At 58.4% G+C, this 20,294-nt stretch overlaps 1 protein-coding gene and 2 long non-coding RNA genes across 3 annotated transcripts; 2 read left to right on the forward strand and 1 right to left on the reverse strand.

Moving 5' to 3' along the window:
- Positions 1–3,687: 3,687 nt before the first annotated feature.
- Positions 3,688–4,609, forward strand: LOC106782375 (uncharacterized). The gene is made up of 2 exons (XR_001379394.3): positions 3,688–3,862; positions 4,453–4,609. It is a non-coding gene; the product is annotated as an uncharacterized lncRNA (long non-coding RNA).
- A 4,535-nt stretch (positions 4,610–9,144) lies between these two features.
- Positions 9,145–14,466, reverse strand: IRX1 (iroquois homeobox 1). The gene is made up of 4 exons (XM_023625873.2): positions 14,135–14,466; positions 10,296–11,334; positions 9,863–9,935; positions 9,145–9,585 (listed from the first exon to the last, which is right to left on the reverse strand). Exons 1-4 carry the CDS (start codon positions 14,411–14,413, stop codon positions 9,528–9,530), a joined length of 1,449 nt encoding a protein of 482 aa, XP_023481641.1. The 5' UTR covers positions 14,414–14,466; the 3' UTR covers positions 9,145–9,527.
- Positions 14,467–16,599: 2,133 nt separating this feature from the next.
- On the forward strand, positions 16,600–19,307 carry LOC138919766 (uncharacterized). Its single transcript, XR_011430296.1, has 2 exons — positions 16,600–16,839; positions 18,352–19,307. It is a non-coding gene; the product is annotated as an uncharacterized lncRNA (long non-coding RNA).
- The last annotated feature ends 987 nt before the right edge of the window (positions 19,308–20,294 follow it).

Below are 20,294 nucleotides of genomic sequence, written 5' to 3' on the forward strand. Positions count from 1 at the left end.
GGTTCTGCAGTGCTTTAGAACCTTCCAGTTCTGGGCCCAGCTGAGGGTTAATGAACCAGGAAGCGGGACGCCAGAGCGTTTTATCAGCTGATTCTTCAGCGGGAAGTTGTCTAATGCATCTTTGGAGCCACGTGGTGTTTCTCCAAGTGAGGGTCCACCATCAACTTCAGAATTAGCCTGATTGAAAATGCAGATTACTGGGCCCCACCCCACACCTGCTGAAACAGGAATTGGGGAGGGGGTTCTGGGGAATATGCATTTCCCACAGGATTCCCTACGGGTCCCGCTGTACCTTCTCATAGTGAGCGGGGGAGAGGTGTCTGGGAGGGAGGACAGAGGGAGAGTAGAGCACCGCACAGGAGACACACAGCTCTGGGCCTCGTTCTCTCCCTCTCCCTGTCTCTCTTTCTCATGTAAGCACACACACACGTGTGTGCACACGCACCCACTTGGGCAGCTCCCTGAGCTCATCCATCAGAGCAGGAAGGTCACCTGAGGCTTTCTGTGTGGACACAGGGAGGGGGTGCCCACCCCACCTCGCCCTCTGTGTTCTCAGCAGAACAAGCAAGGGACCCACGTGCCTCTCCTCCTGGGAGCCCACGCCCACCTGTAAGCTCGGGTACCGGCATTCACTGGCCATGAGACCTTTGTAATGTGGTGCGTTATGGGGTTCCGAGAGGGACGACTAGAATTCCCCCATACTGCACCCAATAGGTCCCAGCCTCTGATTATTCTCACTGCTGCTGCAAAAACACCTATAGGAGCACTTAAAGTCAGAGCGACACTCCTCTGTGTAGGAAATGCATTTATTTTCTTGCACCATTCTAAATGCTTCACTGTGCTTATCATGACATTGCATTTAGCATTTGCTGTTGTTGCTGTTTGGATAAATGAGGTGTTGTCCGCTGAGGCATCTGAGGATAAACTCACAGTCTCCATCCCAGCACACTGCTGAGCCAGGAAACCAGGCTGCTGACCTCAGATGGCCTCACAAAGAAGGATCAGGAGAGCGAAGCTCATGAAACCCCTCTAGGAAAACAAACGACAAGGGGACTTGGGGCCCAGAGGTAAACTGTGGATGGTGAGCCCTATAGAAGCGCCAGCAGTGGGCTGTCCATGCCAGGATAGAACATACAAGTGACAGTTCTAATTCAGGGACTACTCAGTCTGAAAACATCCTTAAAATATTCTATGTTGAAGGAGTAATCACAACCTAATCAGAATTTCTTAGGGATCAAATGGTCTGATGAAGGAGGGAAGAGAAGGAAGGGCACCTCCTGCACTCATCTACATCTGAACCCGGGGAGCAACACAGACAGCATATGACAAAGATCTGTCACACGGCTTAGTTACACGTGAAACACACACACGTGCAGACACAGAGCACACACAAGGCCTACCCACCCAGCGCCGCCTGAGGCACCTTTGGGGTGGAGCCTGGATAAGCCACTGAGATTCGCCCTCCTCTTGGTGAACTTGCGTGGTTGTGAGTCTCAAACCACTGAACTCAACCAGGGGCCTGGCGTCAGGCTGGGGTGCGGGGGGGCAGGGGGATCAGCCACCCCCTTAGGGTGCGTGTTATCACAAGGGGATCCTTCAGCCAGAAACCGACTGAAATTCCAGCCACGTGCCTGCCATGAGATGGTTCCACTTTGAAGCAATAAATAAATACATACATACATAAACAAATAAATAAGAACTGCATGAAAGAGGACAGGAAGGAAAACATCTTACCAGAAACTTGAACTTTCCCTGCCCATCCTCCTCTGAACCCCGTGTTTTCAATTATGCCATACTGAATCTATAGTGATGCTAATATGTTTGCATTGCTGGCTTTCATTCTATTTTTTTACAACTCACCGCAGGATAGCAAAGTCAAAAATATACCATTCTGATCAACAGGACACATCTGCGGTGAATCCACACAGAAGCAATTAATTTCCTGGTGGTATTTTTACACTGGGGGCCTGATGCAGGTCCCCATTATACAAACAACAACTCCAGCCAGCTTCTGCTGCCTGATAAAAAATAAATCAGATTGCGGGGGACGGTTTGGCCTAGGACTGCTACAGGCTATGACTTGTAATGAGGCCTCCCAACACTAATTATGAAGCTTATTAAAGAGAATTGTCCAACTTGTACTAAAGCGCGCGCTGTAATCACGTTAAAGACAGCAGGCCTCCAGAACACGCAGCCGGCAGTCGCCTCGCTCGGCAGAGGGGACCACACAGGCTCAGCCAGGGCGTGGATCAAATCACAGAAAGAGTGACTGCGTTTGGCAAATTGGTCAGGATAAATTTATGGTGGGGCAGGTGAGAATCGCAACCCCGTGGTGATAATTCACACACCAGAGCCTTCCCTCCTCACCAGCATCTGCCAGGATGGGGTCCATGAGACCCTCCCAAAGCAAACATCGCCAGCACACGGTATTTTATTGTGACCCTCCTCCGGAATCTTCTCTAAGGTTTCAAAAGCAATATTTCAATGTACTCTTTCAGGAGGGTAGGGGGAAAAAAAAGATTAATAAAGATGTTAGGAGACTGCACTGCTGTGAGATTTGTGTAATTATCCCCCACAGGACTGCCCCAGCAATCTGCTGACATTTAGCCCCGACCTTGCAAATCCTCAGTAAATATTAATATATCAACTCAAACAGGGACCGTTGTCTTATTGGCTCACGGAGCTCAGAGAAATTCGCCACAGCGGTGAAAACTAATGTGTAGAACTGAGGAAGGGCACTCCTTTGATTTCACCTTCTGCTGCACACATGAGCTGGGAGCATCACAAAATGGCAACGCTGTTCCTTTGCCACAGCCGTAGAATGACACTTCAGATGCCTTCGCTTCCCTTTGTACAGCCTGCTGGAATAATCCCAAAACCACAGCGGCAAGAGATTAGAAGGGAGGGAGGGGGGAGGCCAGGAGAGGAGAAATCGTACTTTATTATCTGGAAGACTGGAAATTTTAATAATGCGGAAGTTCTGCCCTCCAATCTGATCTGGGGTTGCCAGAGCAGTGGGCCCAGGATGAGGGCCCCGCCTGGGCCTCTGTCGGCCTGCCACATTGCCTCCTGATGCCCTCCTTGACCCGCTCCACAGAAGCCCATGTGCATATCTGAGAATGGAAATGGCCCCTCGGATTGAGAGTTTGCTGAAGGGGAAAAAAAGGATGGTTGCTTTTTAATTTTGCCCTATGTGTGTTGACGGTGGTGGTATTTTTGGAGGTTTTATTTTCCTGGCCTCAGATTTAGATATCTTTTAGTGACTAATCCTCTCATAAATATTCTGAAATTCCTAATGGCTGGCTGTTTGCTCTGGGCCAAGGGGCCTCCGAAGTTCTTGGGTGTCAGAAGGGGGGCTGCGCGGCCACATTTGGCTTTCAGATGTAGTGTGCTGAAGAGTTAATGCGTGATTAATTTTATTCATAAAAATGTTAATCACTTCATTGTGCGATCTTTTTAGCATTCAGTGCAGCGAGCACCTTTTTAATTTCTCTTGCCCACCGTCTCGCAGATGTATTTAATATTTTCAGACGTTGCTGCAGCTATCCGAGGACCTGGCAATTAAGCATACGTTTAAAATTCAATAACAAAGCGACAGCAGCGACAAACAAGCAAACAGGAAAAGACACAGAGGGAAGACGCGCCGAGACTGCAAGTGACCAGCTCGGATTGTCGTCCGGGTGTCAGGGGCGCCAGCCGCCTGCGTGACCTTCCCAGCGCGCGGGAGCCCCTCCCGGAGCGCCTGCGCTCAGACCTGAATACGCAGCGGAGAATGGCGGCGAGTTCTTCCCCAGGCGAAAGGGCAGTCTGAAGTAGGGGGAATTAAGGAAAACAGCCCTTCGGTTCAGACGACTTCAACTCGGTTAGTCCCACCACTTCGTTCTGCCACCGAGCCCAGGGCGCAGCGGCGGTGCGGGCCGCGGGGGCAGTGGGCCGATGAGGTCGGCGACCAGACGCGGAGGCGGGGGACTAGCTGGGTGCGCCGGCTTCCCCCAACCGGGCCCCCGGTGCCGCCTCGCCATTGTGTCCCCGCATTCAGCCAGGGCGCTCGGGACGCTGGGTAAATGGATTAGGGGATCAGAGACCCCCGCGGCGTCTTCAGAAGCCAAACAGCAGCGCGCAGAAAGGGCTGCCACCGGCGCCCCGCCGCAGGGGATGGGGGCCGCGCGGCCTCTGCCCACTCCGGGGCCACTGCCCCCTCGCCGCCTTTCCTTCCCGGGGCGCCTGGCGCAGTGGGGGCTGCGCGGTGCTTTCTGCGCTGACTCGGAGTGCGGACACCTTTGCGGTTACGGGCCTGGGCGCCCCCAACCCCTCGCCCCAGAACCCATGCCTGAGTGCCCCTGGGTCCCTGCTTCTGGGCATGTGAGATGGAGAGGCCACCGAGGCGTGCGGCTCCATCCCTTGCTCCTCTCTCGGGTTTAGGCCACCTCAATTCTCTGCTTTCTCTTTTAGGACATGCCAGAATTTGAGGCCGCTCCAGGGCGTCCTCCGCCGGGGCAGCATAGTGACTTTCCTGCGCAGTGAGCCTCTGGCTCCACTGAAAACAAGCGTCCAAGCAGGTTCCAACGGCGTTGGTATAAAGATGAATACACTGATATCTATGAACACACTTTCTTCGACCTAAAAGTTACTATTTTTTTTTCACTTGAAAAGACATTAAAACATTTTCGTGGGCCTCTCAAAGTATTGTGGGCCCCAGGCCTCGTGCTGGCTGTGCTGAGAGGTCAGTGGGCTCCTTCTGTCCCCCTCTGTGGCCGCCCTAAGCGGGCCCATTTCCAGAAGTCCTTATGAGGAGGCGGAAGGGGGTCGGCATCCAGCTTCAGTAGCTGGGGCACAAAAGGCCTCCAGCAGTCCCCAAGGGATGACGTTCGAGGCCTTTCAGCTCTGGAGCTATAATTAGAGCCGCTGGCGCAGTGGGGCGCTGGAAAAGAGCAGGGCGGGCAGTTGCTGGTTGCTGTGCCACTTTTACTGGGAGACACTCGTCCCACGCCCCAGGGAGGGCTGCTAGAGCCCAGGAAAGAAAGGTTTCTGGGGGGCCTGGCTTTCTCCACACAGGCTCAGGGGACCCCTCCGGCTATTGGGCTCTGCCACCACCCCCAGAGGACACCGCAGACCTCCCAGCTACACTCCAGGCCACCCACCCTGGATTTCTATTCTGGGACCACACCCTCCCCCACTTGCCCTCCCCACCTGGAGCCACCACCTGCAGTTGGGGCCAGCAAGATGCTAGCAGGTCTCTCCCCACATCCCTTAGCTGCCGCCTGCCACCTCCCTGGGACTTGGCAAGACACAGGGCCAGAAGGTACACTCAGTGTCAGGTACCCCAAAGCCTCCCCTTCTTGGGTCCCGGGAGGCCTGAGAGCCGGGCTGCCTCACGGCACACTGTTTGGTCCTATGATGTGGCCCATGCAGCACAGGCGGTGGGCAGAGACCAGTGGAGGCTGGCTGGGCCTTCCAAGTCTCTACCTCCTTGCACCCCAAACTTACAAGGAGCCAACCCCCAGCTTCCCACCCAGTAACCCTCCGTGGGTTTGGCTTCTTTCCCTCTTTTCCCACCTTTAACTTGGGTGCCCCAGGGTCAAAACCTCATTCCCACTGGTAAACTGGGCCCTGTCACACTCTCTGGAGAGCTTTCCAGCATCCAATCTCCCCAAATCAGTGTCCATACATCCACAGTCTCCATCAGGCAGCCCCAGCCCTACCCTAACTCTGCCTCCTCAAGGCAGCCAGGCAGCTTCAGGGCTCCTCGTGCCATCCAGAAGGCTGGAGAAGACTGGAACACAGTCCTGGGCTCAGGAGAGGGGCTTGGGCAGAGGGGGCAGGGCCGGGCGAGCCCTCCACGTCAGGGCCCAGGCCACTGCCAGCCCTAGGGCACCCCGGCGCCATGGCTCACCCTGCCCTCTTTCTCAGTCCTCCTCCCTCCTTCCCTCCCTCTCCTGCTTCCTCACTCTCTGGCAGAGTCCCATCTACAAGGACAACTGAAACTTTATAGGGCATGATTCATCGGGTGGCGCGCCCCTCCGAGCCACGGCAAGTATTACATTAATCAGTGTCAGACCGCTAAAACCAAGATATGAATATGAATTCTCCATATTGCAAAAGAGATAAATGTGCTGGTGGATATAATTGATCAGAGGAGGGAGGGAAGGATGGTGGTGGCAGAAGAGATGTCAGAGACTCCAGCAGGTCGACGACTGGGATGGGGCCTGCGCCCACTCCCCAAGTCCTCATGCCAGGCATGGGGGGCCTGATCCAGACAGCCTGCACCTCCCACCATCTCCCTGTCACCTTGGCGCCGAAATGGACTGCAGCAGAGAGAACAGAGTCTCTGCACCAGATTTCTTACCCTTCCCCCTAAAAAGATCTGATAGAGGAGGAGATACTGTCTGGGACACGGGGTGTCCTTTCTATAGGGAACCTGTCACCTGCGGAGCAGGGGGTGCCAAAGTGAAAACATTAATTCTGTGGACACCTCTCACCCCTACAGCTTTTCGACTTCTGTCTCTTCCCTGCTGGTCACTGAACTACTGCCACTCCCTGAAACTGTCCTAGGTAGGGGGAGGGTGGGAGACCACCTTTGCACGTGCAGAAAATTCCAGAGAACTTCCCCTTTGGCTTTAGAAGAAAAGGGGGTTCCTAGTCTACTCCCAGATATTTTAGGAGCTGAAATGCTGTGCAAAGCAGGCGTTCCCCATGGGTGCCGCTCATCCCTGGGTGTGACTGCCCTTGTTGGGAAAGATGTAAAAAATAGTGCACAAAGAACAGAAATGCTTTCCAACATTCCATTAAAAATTCATTTCTAGCTTTTCATTCGAGAAAAATAGCTATGAGGCTGGTGATCCTATTTCTTTGAATGGAAAGCTTTGGTCTCCAGGAGGGCACACAGATCGACCCTTCACGACTTCTAGGCCACTGGGGTCTGAGGCCTGGAACCCCGCTGGTGACAAAAAAGTGCTGACCCCGACACCTGGGCAGCAGCTTCCAGGGGTCCCAAATCTACTGGATAAAAAAGAAAAAAGAATGGAAATAGGGGGTGTGCCAGCAGCGATGCCTACTGGACCATCCGATTTGATTCTGGGAAATAAAAGAGTGGGTGCGGCAAGGCAGAAAACTCTACCGCCCACCTGGATCACACCTGCCGCCTCCAGCAGGCACCCAGAAGGCTCTCCCAGCACATTTTGGATGCCAGAGCAGCATGTCTATGGGCCGAGAACGTGATTCCTTATCCGAGGAGCAGGACACCACGGGTCAAAGCTCTCGAGATGAGCTCTCGCCACACACGGAATCCATCTGGCCCCAGACGTGAGGATCAAGGCTTGAGACTCGATTCCAGGAACTCCAGAATGAGGGGTTCCAGGGCTGTGGTAACCCCTGAAGCCCCAGCGTGAAGCATAGACGAGGAACTCCTCTCTGAATTCGCCCCGCATGGAGCCTGGCCCCCACCCCTTCCTCCAAAATGCCCACTCTAGAGGCCCGGCACTCCCTGCCCCAAGTTCAAACGAGTGGGTGGCACCCAAGAACACAGAGAAGGGTTCACCACCACCAATCGAGGCTCGTGCCAACGGCACCCCCAAGGCTCAGCCGCCCCAGATTTTGCGCCACGCCCCAAGAGCGAGATCCGCGCCGCCATCAGGACCCCATTCCGTTCTCGGCCCATAGAGGGCGCCTCCAGCACGTCCATTCGGAAGACGGACGCGGCTCCAGCGCGGCCCCAGCCGCCGGCCAGCCGGCCCTGCGCTCGGCTCCGCGCCTCGCTCCTCCCGCGGCTCCCGCAGCCCCGCCGCGCCCCCCACGTGCCGTCTGTCCACGCGCGCCCTCCGCCGCGCCCTTCGCGCCTCCTTCCCGCCGCTTTTCCTCCAGCCTCGGGGAGGGGACTCTCTCCGCTAAACCGACAGACAAGGGGGTGGTGGCTAGAGAAGGACGTGGCGCCCCGCCCGCAGGGAGGAAGGTAGCCGCCTTGGGGTGGCGCCCCCTCGTCCTCTGCGAAAGCCGCCCCCTTTCCCCGCCGCAGAGGAGACCCAGGGAAAAGACAGCCGCGCCCCTCGCCAGAACTAGCAGCCCCGGGACCAGGGGTCCCTAAAGGGCTCGAGGGCGACTGTCTGGCTTGGGTAGGGCGTGTGGCGGAGGTCCTGTTCGGCATCGGGGGCCCTGCTGCTTCCCCGGTGGGCTGGTTCCCCTGCAGCCCACGGCTTCACTATCAGTTTCGGAAATGTTTGCTTTCTCTGTTTTCACGAATTCAACATAAAGTTGTCGTCGGCGCCCTGGTGGAAGTGCAGGCTGCTGCGGTGCATCCCGCTCCGAAAGGCCCCGCAGCCCCGACCGCCGCGATTCCCGGGGCTCGTGGGCCCTTTCCCACCCGCGCGCCCCCGAGGCTGGCTCCGTCCCGCATTGTTTCCTGCAGTCGCTCCCAGCTGCCTCCCAGGCCCGGCGGCGGCCATCTAGGGGTTTATACGCTCCTGGGCTCACTCGGTGCGCCCAGTGCTTAGCGCGTGAGGTTAAAGACGACCCGGGGGACCAAAGCCCCTCCCCTCTCTGTCACCCCACACTGCTACCGCAGCCCCCTGGCTCTCACGCACAGAGAACTCCCGCGCTGCATCCCTGCCCTGCCCGCCCAGCAGGACAATTTGAAAGATCTTTCCAATTTCTCCACGTTTGACTTAACCAAATAACTAAAACTACACTCAAAGCAAAACTGCATACTCCATTATGTTCTCACTGTAGCTCCGAGACGACCCGACACGACAGACACACTGCTGAGACTAGTTATAAAGGGACTTCAAATCCTAACTTCTCTTTTAGGGGACACGATTGAAAATTCTTTTCCTTTTTTTTCCCCCATTGTTGCCCACCTTAAGAAATCGTTTCATAAACTGCCGAAAATCGAACTCATTTTTGTCCTGAAGAAAGGCGTGCCCCAGATAAACGCCTGAGAGTTGGAAAGAATTAAAATGCTAACAAGAAACTGCCCTCCTGACGACGTTAACAAATTCAGCAGCAACCAAAAGACGGTGAGAAACACCAGCCTGCTGGTTGGAAACTCCCCCAGGAGCCTCTCTCCCCAAGCCGCAGCACGTGGGCCCGGTCAGGATTCCAGGATTCGGGACACCCCAGCGGACGCCCAGCCACACACAGCGGCAAGAGCAGTGGGCATCATTTCATTTAGTTTATTAGACAAAAATATATGATTTAGACAAGTTCGCTGACGCGCTATTTACAATCTGAAATCACTCTATATACAGAAAGAAAAAAAAAAAAGACACAAGCACGTGGGGGCATTTACCGAACCGATAATCAACCGGAGCACGGTGACAGCCACCTGCGCTGAGCCGCGGGCTGAGGCCAGGCTGCTGGGACTCGAGCTCGGGCCGGGATGAGCCCCTTTCTGCAGAAAGCGATGGATGGGAGTCGTTGATGTCGTTGCCGTATTTGTCCTTTACACCAGTCTGAATTTGTCTTAATTTCTCCCTCATCCCCTCCCTCCCGAACTCCTCCCCCCTCCCCCCGCAAAAGTAAAAGATGACCCTGGATCAGGCGGAAGGGAGGGCTGCTAGGATCCGCGGCGTTCCCTCCTGCGGGGCCAGCGAGCTGCAGGGGAAACACAGCGAGACAAGAAGGCACAAGCACCGTCAGTGGATGGACGCTGGGACCCGGCGTCTCCGCTTCTGCCGGCCGAGCGTCCTGGGGGCGGGGTCGCCTGCCCCGGGCGGCTCCCCGGCTCCGGAGAAACCGTGTGGACACAGCAGGGCTGGTGGATAGCGCCCCTTCAAAACTGACTGCGAGACCCCACCGCCGCCCGGGCCTGCTCAGCCTCCGACCCGAAAATCCTACCCCCAACCCCAGGGTAAAAGCAAATGGCACTCACTTGTCGCGCACCGGCTGGAAGGGCGACTTTAACTGCTGTGCCGGCGAGTCTGGCCTGGGGACGAGGTCTCTCTCTGCGAGGGAGGGGAAGAGGCAGAGCGTCAGGACTGGGAGACAGGCTGGTGGGGGGAGGGCGGAGGTGCGCAGGCCTCCTCCCCACGCCCACCGCATTCCCTCCCACCCCTGGCGCAGGGTCTCCAGGAGAAACAACCCCCTTTCCAGGGGCTGGCCACCCATAGAGCAAAGCTCTCCCGGGAGAGTCCAAGAGCCCTGGCCTCACTCCCTGAATTCAGGCAGGAACTACTGTTCAGCCCTTGGCTCAGTGGTGGCCACAGTATTTTCACCCTCCCGGGCCGGTGCCCTCCCCACCCCACTCTACGCCCGGGCTCCGGATTCCTGGCCCAGGGCGGGGCAGATGTCCCTGGGCGCGGTACCTGGGAGCGCGGGGCTGCTGCGGGCCGAGGCCTTGTCGCCGTGGAGCACCCCCGTGGCTACGGTGACGGGCGGCTGCGGCGGTGGAGGCGCGGGCAGGTGCGGGCCATGGGGCGCGGCGTGGGGCGCGCCAACGCCCAGGAAGGAGCGCATGTTGAGCAGCGAGCCCTGCGCCAGGAACGCGCCGTTGGTCCAGTTGGAGAACTTGCCGATGTGGCAGGTGTACAGTCCGTGGCTGGGCAGGAAGGCGGGGTGTTGCAGCGGCGCGCCCGCTGGGGGCCCGTGCGCGCCGGGATGGCTGGAGGGCGGTGGCGGCGGCGAGGTCTTAGGCGCGCCGTCGGGGCTCGTGGCCGTCTCGGCCAGTGACCAGATCTTGGGCTTGCTGTGCGGCGCGCCCTGCAGGCCGCCGGCCGCGGCGCTGGGACTCAGCAGACGCGTGCTACCAGGCTCCGGGACCTCCTTGGCCAGGCCCAGGGGTGAGTCTTGGGGCTTGAGCGCGTCGGCGGCCGCCAGCGGTGAGCCTTGGTCCAGGGCGAGGGCTGTGGGCGCCGCAGGCGCGCGCGGCGCCTCCGCCTTGTCCTCGTCGTCCTCGTTGCTCTGGTCGCCATCGTGCTCGTCGATCTTGTCGATGTCGATGCTCTCCAGATCGATCTCCTCGTCGTCCTCCGTCTTCTCGGGGTCGCCCTCGGTGTCGCTTCCGAAGAGGGCGCCGTCCTCCTGGTCTTTGCTGCGCGCGCCCCACGTCACCTTGTTCTCCTTCTTGAGGCGCCGGCGCGCGTTGGCGAACCAGGTGGAGACCTGCGTGAGGGTCATCTTGGTGATGATGGCCAGCATGATCTTCTCGCCCTTGGTGGGGTAGGGGTTCTTGCGGTGCTCGTTGAGCCAGGCCTTGAGCGTGCTGGTGCTCTCGCGCGTGGCGTTCTTGGGCCGCCCGGGATCCCCGTACTGGAACTGGCCGTAAGGATAGTAGGCTGGCGCCGTGTGGGCTGCGAAGGTGGCAGGGTGCACCCCGGGGTTGTCCTTGAGTTCATACTGTGAGCCCTGCAGCCACACGGCCCAGCAAGGCAGGAGAGCGAGAGTAGGGGGAGGGAAAGAGACAGAGAGAAAGAGAAAGAGAGAGAGAGATGAGTCCCCAAAACTGGGAATGTCGGGGGCAGCCACTCCCGTTCGCTCCAGAGCAGAAAGGCCCCCAGTGCACCACTGTTGGGGGTTCAGAACCGGCAGCCGCCTCTAGGAACTGTGCTTCTACCGATCACGGAGAGCTTTCTTGTTACTCGAGAAAAGTTCCAGAATCTGTACAACCCTAGAAGACCACAGCGGGAGCCGCGGCTCCCTAGCATTTCCCTAGGCCGCCTTCAGTCCCCCTACTCCACCACCGACGACAACTCCAGAAGCCCGGATTTCCAGGTTTATCTCACACTAGCTGGAGGGGAAAGCTTTCTAACTAGGCTGATAAAACAGTTTCTCCAAACGTGAAGAACCCAGAGCCGCACGCCCCCTCCCTTCGACCCTGAGGGGGTCAAACAAAATAAACCATCCCGGGTTTTCCTTAGCCCAAATCCTCCAGCAATTTAAAATGAAAGCACACTTCTTTTAGCTCCCAAATCTGCATATAATGGGTTGCCCACACTTAAAGGTCTGTAGTGGTGACAGATAATTTAAAATTTTAATCCTGGCCATCATCGGCAACAATAACAAAACACCATTTTTTTTTAATACAAAAGGAAGGCTTATCCGGTAAAATATTAACGCGAGGGCCTGGAGCGGCTGGCCCTGAGGAGCGGAACCGGTTTCCTAGGCCTCTTCTCCTTACTTTATCACTTAAGTTTGACTTTGATCTGGAGCGAACAAGCACAAACTGTTTGCAGGCATTCAGAGCCTCTGATTTATTTGCAATCAATATTCTTTTTATCATGGGTAGTAAAACACAGCAAGTCAAATTATCCCATCAGGTTTTTTGGTAAATAACATTTTATCTTTCTAACAACCTCATTAGGCCTCATTATTATCATAAATTGCCCAGATAGACAGTCACTCACAATTTTATCTTTTGATTTCCAAATCCCCAATCATAACGGCTTGGAAACCTTAGGCCTAGAATCTGAGTTTGGGTTCAGACTTATTTGTCACAAGCCGACAGGAGACCACGAGAAAACACACACACTTTTTGGGGGGATTTCCATACTGTATAGTTTCCCCTTAGTAAAAAATAAAACATCTGCCCTCCCCACCTCACTACAATGAGGGCAGACCCTTACCATATAGCTCCTTTCCTCCCCCTGCAAACACACACCGGTTTCCCCAATGGCACACATCTGTATTCTAAATTTCTGTAAAAAATTGTAATCCTCCATATAAAAATTGTCGAATTGTCGTGTTAGCTGAGGGTGACTCCCGACTCTGAGAAAGTTGGTAAAGAGCAGATTTCTTGGACTAATTAGTTCGGTGGTCGAGGCCACAGAGAAAAGGATTTCCTGGCCAGATTTCGTTTTGCAAAATGTACTTTGCACTTTTCCAATTATTTTGGTTGTAATCGCAGGGCAGACATTTCGGCCTCGTCTCTTCTGGGAATTCTTTTTGAAAGGATACCTTGTAAATCTCTCATCGCTTCCTCGGCATTCCGGCCGCCGGAACAAAATGGGAGCCGATCTTTTTCGATAGCGAGCGATCTGAAAGGCAGCTGCGGCCGCTTTCAGAGAAATAGGCTTTCTTTTCAAAACTACAAGAAAAGTTACAGGAAAATGCACCGGCTGCTTTGCTGGTGTACAGCTGGTGGGTATTTATTTCCTGTCTCTTCTTCGGGAAGTGGGGGTGCCTGCAAATTGCGTTATCCCGCCGGCAGCAGCACAGGAGGGGGCTGCCTCCCCGACCCCCGCGCCGGGCGCGCAATTCACCAGCAGCCCGAAGTTTAAGCCCGAACTTGTGATCAGACCAAGGAAAATGCATCCTTTAGACCGAGAGACTGGCCAATGTCCCGTGGGGAATTAAATTTGCAGCCCCCTCCCCCCATCTGGCATCCACCGGGACGGGAGACCAAGAGGACACCATTTATTTTAAGCCCAGGGACAGTTTTCCTTAATCCTCCATTATGTAACGCGGGACGAAGAGTGCTTTTCTTTAGGTGCAAATGAAATGAAAACTTTGGTAACTTAGAAAAGTCAAAGCAAACATCGTTTCAGACGCCAAAAATTATTTGACTTAATTTTTTTTAATCTCAAATTTGCATACACGCCATTAAGAGACCCCGCCAGCCCGTCCGATCTCCATTGTTAGGTTTATTTTAACCGACTCTACCAGGGTTTCAAGGGTTCCCTCTGGCAAACTCGGAGACAACTATCTGCGCTCTATCAAGGCGGGAGGAAATCGAGCGTTCCCGGCCCAGCCCAAAAGCTGAAGAGGTCGCGCAAGCAGGGCCCGCGGGCCGGGAAGGGGAGTCCTGGTCAACTGGGCCCAGCTGCCTGAACCCCACCCGCCTGCCCAGCCGCCCCGACCGAGCTGGGGGCGCCGGGAGAGTTTGGCCCCGACCTCCAGTGCGAGCCGCGCGCCCCGGGCCTGCTCCTGCGGCCTCCTTACTCTCGCCGAGACCCCATACGGGGCCGGGCCTCCCGCCTCCCCGGGTCGAGACGGCAGGGCCATTCCCGGCCGGCCTCTTCGCGCTGCTGCCGCCCCCGCCGCCTCGAACCCGCCAGCACGGCCGCTCCCGCTCCTCGCCCCGCCGGCTCCGCCGCCCGCTCTCCCAGCCGCGCGCCGCGCCGCCCGGCCACCCTCGCCCAGGGCGCCGGCCGGACGCGGGAGAGGCCGCCCGAGGCGCCGAGGGCGCGGGGCGGCCGGGCGCACTCACCATCTGCGAGAAGAGGCTGAGGTCGGCGGCGTAGGGCAGGAAGGCGCTGTAGTTGGGCGCGCCCGCGTACGGGCCGGCCGCCGCGTACATGCCCAGGACAGAGGTGACGGCGGCCGCGCCCGCGCCCGCGCCCAGCTCCGCCGCCCCAGGCCGGCCCGACGAGGCGGCGGCGGCGGCGGCAGCGGCGGCCGCGGCCAGCACTCCCGGGCGCTCGCCGCCGTAGGCGCCGGGCCCCGCGGCGCTCAGGTACTGCGGGTAGCCCAGCTGCGGGAAGGACATGTCCGCGGACTCCGCGGCGGCGGCGGCGGGCAAGTATTAAAGGGGCGGCGGAGGGAGGCGGAGGCGGGGGTGGGGAGGCGCGGGGGGCGGGCGGCGGGCCGGGCGCGCTCGGGCCGGCCCGGAGGCGGGGGCCGGTGGCTGCTCCGCGGCCCGGTGCTCGCTGGCGCCCGGCTCCCGGCTGCGCCCGGACCCGCGATCGCGCGCCGACTGCGGCGGCCGCTCTCCGCTCGGCGGCGCGGCTTTCAGACACAATTTGAAGTTGATGCTTTGATTGGCATCCCCTTGAGCGCTGGCCCCGCCCCCGGCTCCCCTTCCGCCCCCTCCCTGCCTCCCGCCCGCCCTCGCCGGCCGCTCCCGCCCCTCCCGGTGAGCACGTGGTGCCCCGCGCCGGCCGGGCCACCTCCGCCCGCTATGGGCGCGCGAGCGGGCGGGCGGCGAGTGCGGGCCCGGCGGCCAAAGGCTCCTTCCCGACTGGCCCCCGCGGCTGTGTGACAACCTGTCGACACCGGTTTACAGCTGTCCGACACCGAGGTTTGCTGTTTCGCAGCTGAGGTGTATCTGCTTTTTCACAAAAACATCTTGGCGCCTGCTTTTCCACCGTCGGGGCTGCGGGGCAGGGGCTGGCCCGGGCTCGGTGACAGCCGGCGGGGAGCGGCCTCCCCTCCGAGGCCGGAGCTGCCTTTGCCTCCACCGGACGTCTTTGGCAGAAGTGCACCCCGGTGCCCTGGGTGCGCCACTAAGCTGCCGTGGCGTGACACCCCAACGCGGTCGTGGCGTCCCCGTGGCCCACACTAGGTATTAACAGGTCGTCTGGCAATGACCGACCTCGCTGCACTTGGAGAAGCGGGAAGCGGCTGAACGCTGCATGTTTTTCCAACTGTGAAAACTTTGGGAAAGGGCAAACCAGCTGAGAGGCCACTGGCTGGGAAGAAGCAGATGCAGTCTCCGCTGGCGGGTTCTTGGGGGTGGAGTGACCTTTTCTTTGCGCAGAAAGCAGCGTTGCAGCGGGAGAGAAACATCCCTCCGCCGTCCTGGAGTTGGGAGAAGCCAACGTGGCCTGGGCGCCCCTCGTTGGTTCACTAGGTGTTCAGAGGCAGGAGGTAAACTTGTGTGGAGCACGCCGGCCCGAGGCGGCGCCGCGACCAGGCTAGGGGCCAGGCGTCCCTCTTCTCCTTCCATCTCCTGTCTCCATCCTCGCCCGGCCAGAAGAGCGAGCAGACGCAGCCTGGCGCGGTGTGCTCCAGAGCGGCTGCGGGTCGCTGGGGACCTGGCTGCGGCAGGGCGCAGAGGCCGGGTGCACGGTCCTCGTCGCCTCCCTGTGCCAGGGACAGCTCAGGCAGGCTGCTTCTGCGCTGTGCTCGCCGGCTTAGTCCTGGGGACACGGGTGCGGAGCGCGCTCAAGGTTATCCGCTCGGGCTCCTGGGGCTACTTTGCGCCCCATCCCCTACAGGGCAGGCAGAGCTCGGCGCGCACTCCTGCTCTCGCGTTCTGGAACTCTGGACCCCGCAGGAGTTTCATCCGACGACGCTGGTGTTGGCCTCGGTTCGGGCCCGTTCTGGGCCGCAGGATTAAGGCTGACCTTTGGGTCAGGTCCCCACCTTTACCTTGGACATCGACCGTGTCCCCATCCCCTCGGTCCCCCTCCAGTCCCCGGGACCATGGAGGCCCAAGAACTCCTGCAAGCTCAGGAAGGCTCCCATTTCCTCATTTTGGGGCCTGAGGACAGACACGGAGCCACTGCCTATAATTAGCAACAATAACGCCCATAACAGTAATTACTAATTACCAGCTCCGTAATCAGGCTTTAATTTCTCTGCTCAGAGTCAGGGTTTCTTCCTGTTCATGCTGTCCTCCCCCTTCAGACCCCCTCCCCCAAGCAGCCCCTGCTCACTCCAGAACTCCCCAGCAAGCCTGGATTCCCTCCATGCTTTGACAGATTCTGGGGGCTGGAGGTGGGCCCTTGGCACTCCCGCTCCTGCTAAGTCCCTAACCGCAGCTTCCTCCTGCTCCCAGCCCACCACCCCGTACCCCCAACCCCCTCTCCCCTACACCCAAAACAAACCAATGGGCCAGCCCCACCACTGTTCTGTTCAGCAAACTCCAGTGTCACATTTCAGGGTGACAGGTAAACACCGGTGAGATAAGCACTCTCATGTGACCTGGAGAGAGAAGTGGAATGTAAGCCCAGAGAAACTTAGTGTCAGGATTCAGCCACACGGATTGATGGCCTCCTTCTCACTCCCTACCTGCAACAGTCTGCCTTGACTTCCCTGACACTGTAGCTATCAGAAAGGGGGAGTGGAATAGGGGCAGCAGGCTTTGTCCTGATCCTCATTCAGCCCCGCAATGCCACCCCACTGCGCCCTGCCTGGATCACCTCCATTCGCGTCATGAAATGATTGTAGGTTCCAGAAGCCACCAAGGAGGTGAGTGGGAAGGGCCTGCCTGGAAAGATGCCTGAGGATCAGGCAGTTATGAGGGATGGGCACCAGAAAGGCCTGGGGACTGGCCCCCAGGGAGCCATGGAAAGGTGCAGAGCAGCAGCTGTGGCCGACCTCTGCCCAGAGCAGGGGCTGGGATCCTGATGGAGCCTGGCCAACCCCTGGCGCCCCCCCCAACCCCCCCAACCCCCCCAACCCCCCAACCCCCCGTCTCCATGGCTCTTTACCCAAAAACTTGTACACAGAAGACTAGGAAGCAATGTAGACAAAATGAGAAAAGTGCCTCCAGAGCATCCCCAATGGGGGGGCGCGGGGCAGAGAAGGATCCAGAACTCCGTGGCTCAGTGTGCCTGTGGAGGGTGTCCTTCCACCAGCCCACTACTCATGTTTAGCATCAAACGGTTAAGCATGGCTGAGGAAGACACAAAGCGCCTGAGCTCTGCTCCCGGGTCCTTGGGACTGACTTGGATGGCGCTTAATGCGGGTCCGGAAGTTTACCCAAAGAGGCCGGCCCAGCTAACTAGCTGAGCCCTTCTGGGGCCCGGGACTGTCCTCTGGTGGCAAGTAGGAGGGACAAGCCGGGTCCTGCGCGGGCCCACAGACACCATAGGGGCACGGACTGTGGGTCTTCACCGGCTCTGACGTCGAAAACCGACGGCCCCCGCTGTGTTGCCCCCAATTGGAGAGCCCAGAGACATCCGCTTCCTGCACACGCAGCCACCGTCCGCGCCTCGAGAGGAGGTGGTTCAGGCAGGCCCTACCCCTGGTCTAGAGACCGCGCCTGGCTACAGCGGTCCGCTCCCTGTCACCGCCCGGGCGTCGCTGAGCCAGAGGCAGGGCCGCGGAGCCCTGCGATGCCAGACCTAGGGGTCGCTGCGCGGCCGAACCGCAGCTCCGCCTGTTCGGCGACCTGGCTCGGGTCTGGGAGCCCCGGTGCTCCGTAAGGACCCCCACTCATGGCCCCGCAGCAGTTGGCCCAGGTCGCCTGCGCGACTCCGCGGAGCTCCCGCGGGCAGTTGGCAGGGGCCCTCCGGCTGGAAAGCTCGGATCCTCAGCGCGTCCCGCCTGCGACCCGGGCCTCTGGGGACACCGTGGGCGTGCAGGGCACACGGGTTCGGACGCTGCTCGGAGGGATGGAGGGGACGGTAGTGAGGAGGGAGAAAGGCCCCAGGCTCTGCTGGAGGCGGGGGGTGAACATTGCGCATTTGAACCAATTTACTTTTAAACAGGTTTCCAGGCCTGACGGAAAGTTTACTCGCTCCTTATCATTATTGCATGGGGGGGAGTAGTTTTGTAAATACGAGGGAATTGCTCTCACCGCTCTGAAAAAGATCTTGTCCTTTTTCTCTAACCAGCCCCTCGGTAACGGTTGGTCCCGCTTCCCTCCCTAGCCCCCTCCTCCCAGCATATTTACATAAGGATGATATTAAACAAACCAAACACCACCCTCATTTACAATTTTATTTCTTCTGAAATAATTCTCCGCTGATTTTGAAGCTCGCTACCTACGTCTCTGAAGAGGAGGAAGCTCATGGCAGACCCGCCCCCCAACGTGGAGCCTTCCCGGGGACCTGCTTTGGCGCCAAGGACCAGATCCTTCTCGGGGATGCTGCGGGCGGCGCCCCGAGGCCTGGTCGCCGGCCTTTCAAAATGGCCATTATTTGCTATGCAGATGACGGAGCTGCTGCGCGGGGCCGCAGCTCGGGGGCTGGACTGGGCGGCCTGACCCATGCGCCCCCCGACCTCGGCCGGGCCCTCCAGTCCGACGTGCGCCTTGATTCTGGGTCTTGTTAAATACTCATTAGGACCTTGCGCCTTTCTCCAGCAGGCCCGCTCGGCGACAGCGAGGCGGGAGTCAAACACTCCCTGGCGGCCGGCCGAGACCCGCGCCGGGGAGCGCCCAGCTGTAACGTGGACGCCCATGGGCGCCAGGCCAGGGCCCTCTCCTGCCTCGCCAAGTCCGGGTCCACGTGGGGACGCCCCTAGTGCCTCCCGGCCGAGAGTGAGGACCAGGGAGCGCCCTGAGAGCACACGACTGCGTGGCCCCCGCAGCGAGATGGGCGCGCCTTGGCGGAAGGAGCCGCGTTGAGCCTGCCGAGGGAGAAGGCACGGAGAGACTCCAGGAAAACCCGGGGAGGAAAAGGCCAGGAGCGAGGGAGGCGGGCGGTCAGATGCTCAGGGCAGTGCCCTCATGGCGGACAATGCAAAGCGAGTGCCCCGGACGGAGGGCGGGCTTGGCTTCCCGGAACGCGGCCTGGGGGCGAAGTGCGGGGCCGCCCAGAGCTTTCCTAACCGGCCTGAGTTTCCCAAGATCGAGGGGTCGAGAAATAGACCGCAGTGACCCGGCGTGGAGTGCAGCGATGTGGCCATCCGTTTCCCCGGGGTCGGAGGAAGTGAATTACATGCGTGTGCACACACGTAAATATTTTATAAACCTCCCTTAATTAACCAGATCATTTCCATTATGCCTCCAATATGATCAACAGCAACGTTGTGAGGGTTTTCAGGGTTTATAATTTGATGTCACTAGACGGTTGCTCGGGGGCAGAGGTACAATCGCCGCGCCAGCTGCACTTGTACTTATTTGTTTTTCTACCGTGTTCCTGTAGGGTTCCATTATGCAATTTTTAATTAGTTTGTGTTTGTATTTCACCCGTCCCAAATCAACCCCATCCCGGAGCAAGGCGATGTAAATTCTCGCAGTACAGGTGTCGCTGCCTGCTCCGGAACACTGGGAAACTCGTGTCTGACAAATGAAAGCCGGGCGCCACGCAGCTGACTGTCAGCTCTCCGCAGCCGAGAGGCGCAGATCAAAGCCAGCGGGGACTCCTGCGCCCCCTGAGCGCTGTCGGGGCGGAGGCTCCTAATGCCATTAGAGGGAGCCGGCCGAGCGCGGCGCGGGGGGACAAAGTGAGTTTTTATTTTTCTCAAGTCCTGTGGTCCTTGGACCAGTGCTTGCCTCCCCAGCGCCTTGGGCTTGGGGCCTAGTGGACTCGGGGTGACACTGCGCGAGCCTCAGCCCTGACGCCTGGCTGTGCACCCGTGGGTGCCCAGAACCTAGGGTCTGAGAAAGATCATTGGGACTTCCTGCCGGGTTCCGCAAAGTCTTTCAATAGAACCCAGAGCAGACAGCCAGAACTTCTGGAATCTCCAGACAGGAGAACCCTCCCAGCCCCACTCCCCGCTCCCGCCCACCCCTGTGTTGTGTTGGCTGCCTCTTCCTTCTTGAAATGACCTCTGTGGAGTGCCTGTAAATCTATCCTTCCAGCCACCAAGGAATTCTTTTAAAGCTTTCCTCTTTTGTCAGGAATAAGAGAGTGTTCATTTTCAACTAGACCACATAGAAATTATGATTCAACAGCAGTGTGTATTTAATTAGAGCAATCTCACTTGAATTTAATTACCTAATGAATTATTTGTTTAGAAGGTAGAATGTCTTG

The sequence above is a fragment of the Equus caballus genome, chromosome 21 (genome assembly GCF_041296265.1).
Source record: "Equus caballus isolate H_3958 breed thoroughbred chromosome 21, TB-T2T, whole genome shotgun sequence".
In the NCBI taxonomy this organism is placed as follows: domain Eukaryota; kingdom Metazoa; phylum Chordata; class Mammalia; order Perissodactyla; family Equidae; genus Equus; species Equus caballus.

Bases quoted from the DNA above. Each gene is read 5' to 3' on its own strand.
- IRX1 (XM_023625873.2), bottom strand. From the start codon at position 14,413: ATGTCCTTCCCGCAGCTGGGCTACCCGCAGTACCTGAGCGCCGCGGGG. The intron at 11,335-14,134 runs GTGAGTGCGCCC...GTGTGGCTGCAG, and splicing joins TCAGCCTCTTCTCGCAGATG to GGCTCACAGTATGAACTCAA. The intron at 9,936-10,295 runs GTACCGCGCCCA...CCTCCCTCGCAG, and splicing joins CAGCAGCCCCGCGCTCCCAG to AGAGAGACCTCGTCCCCAGG.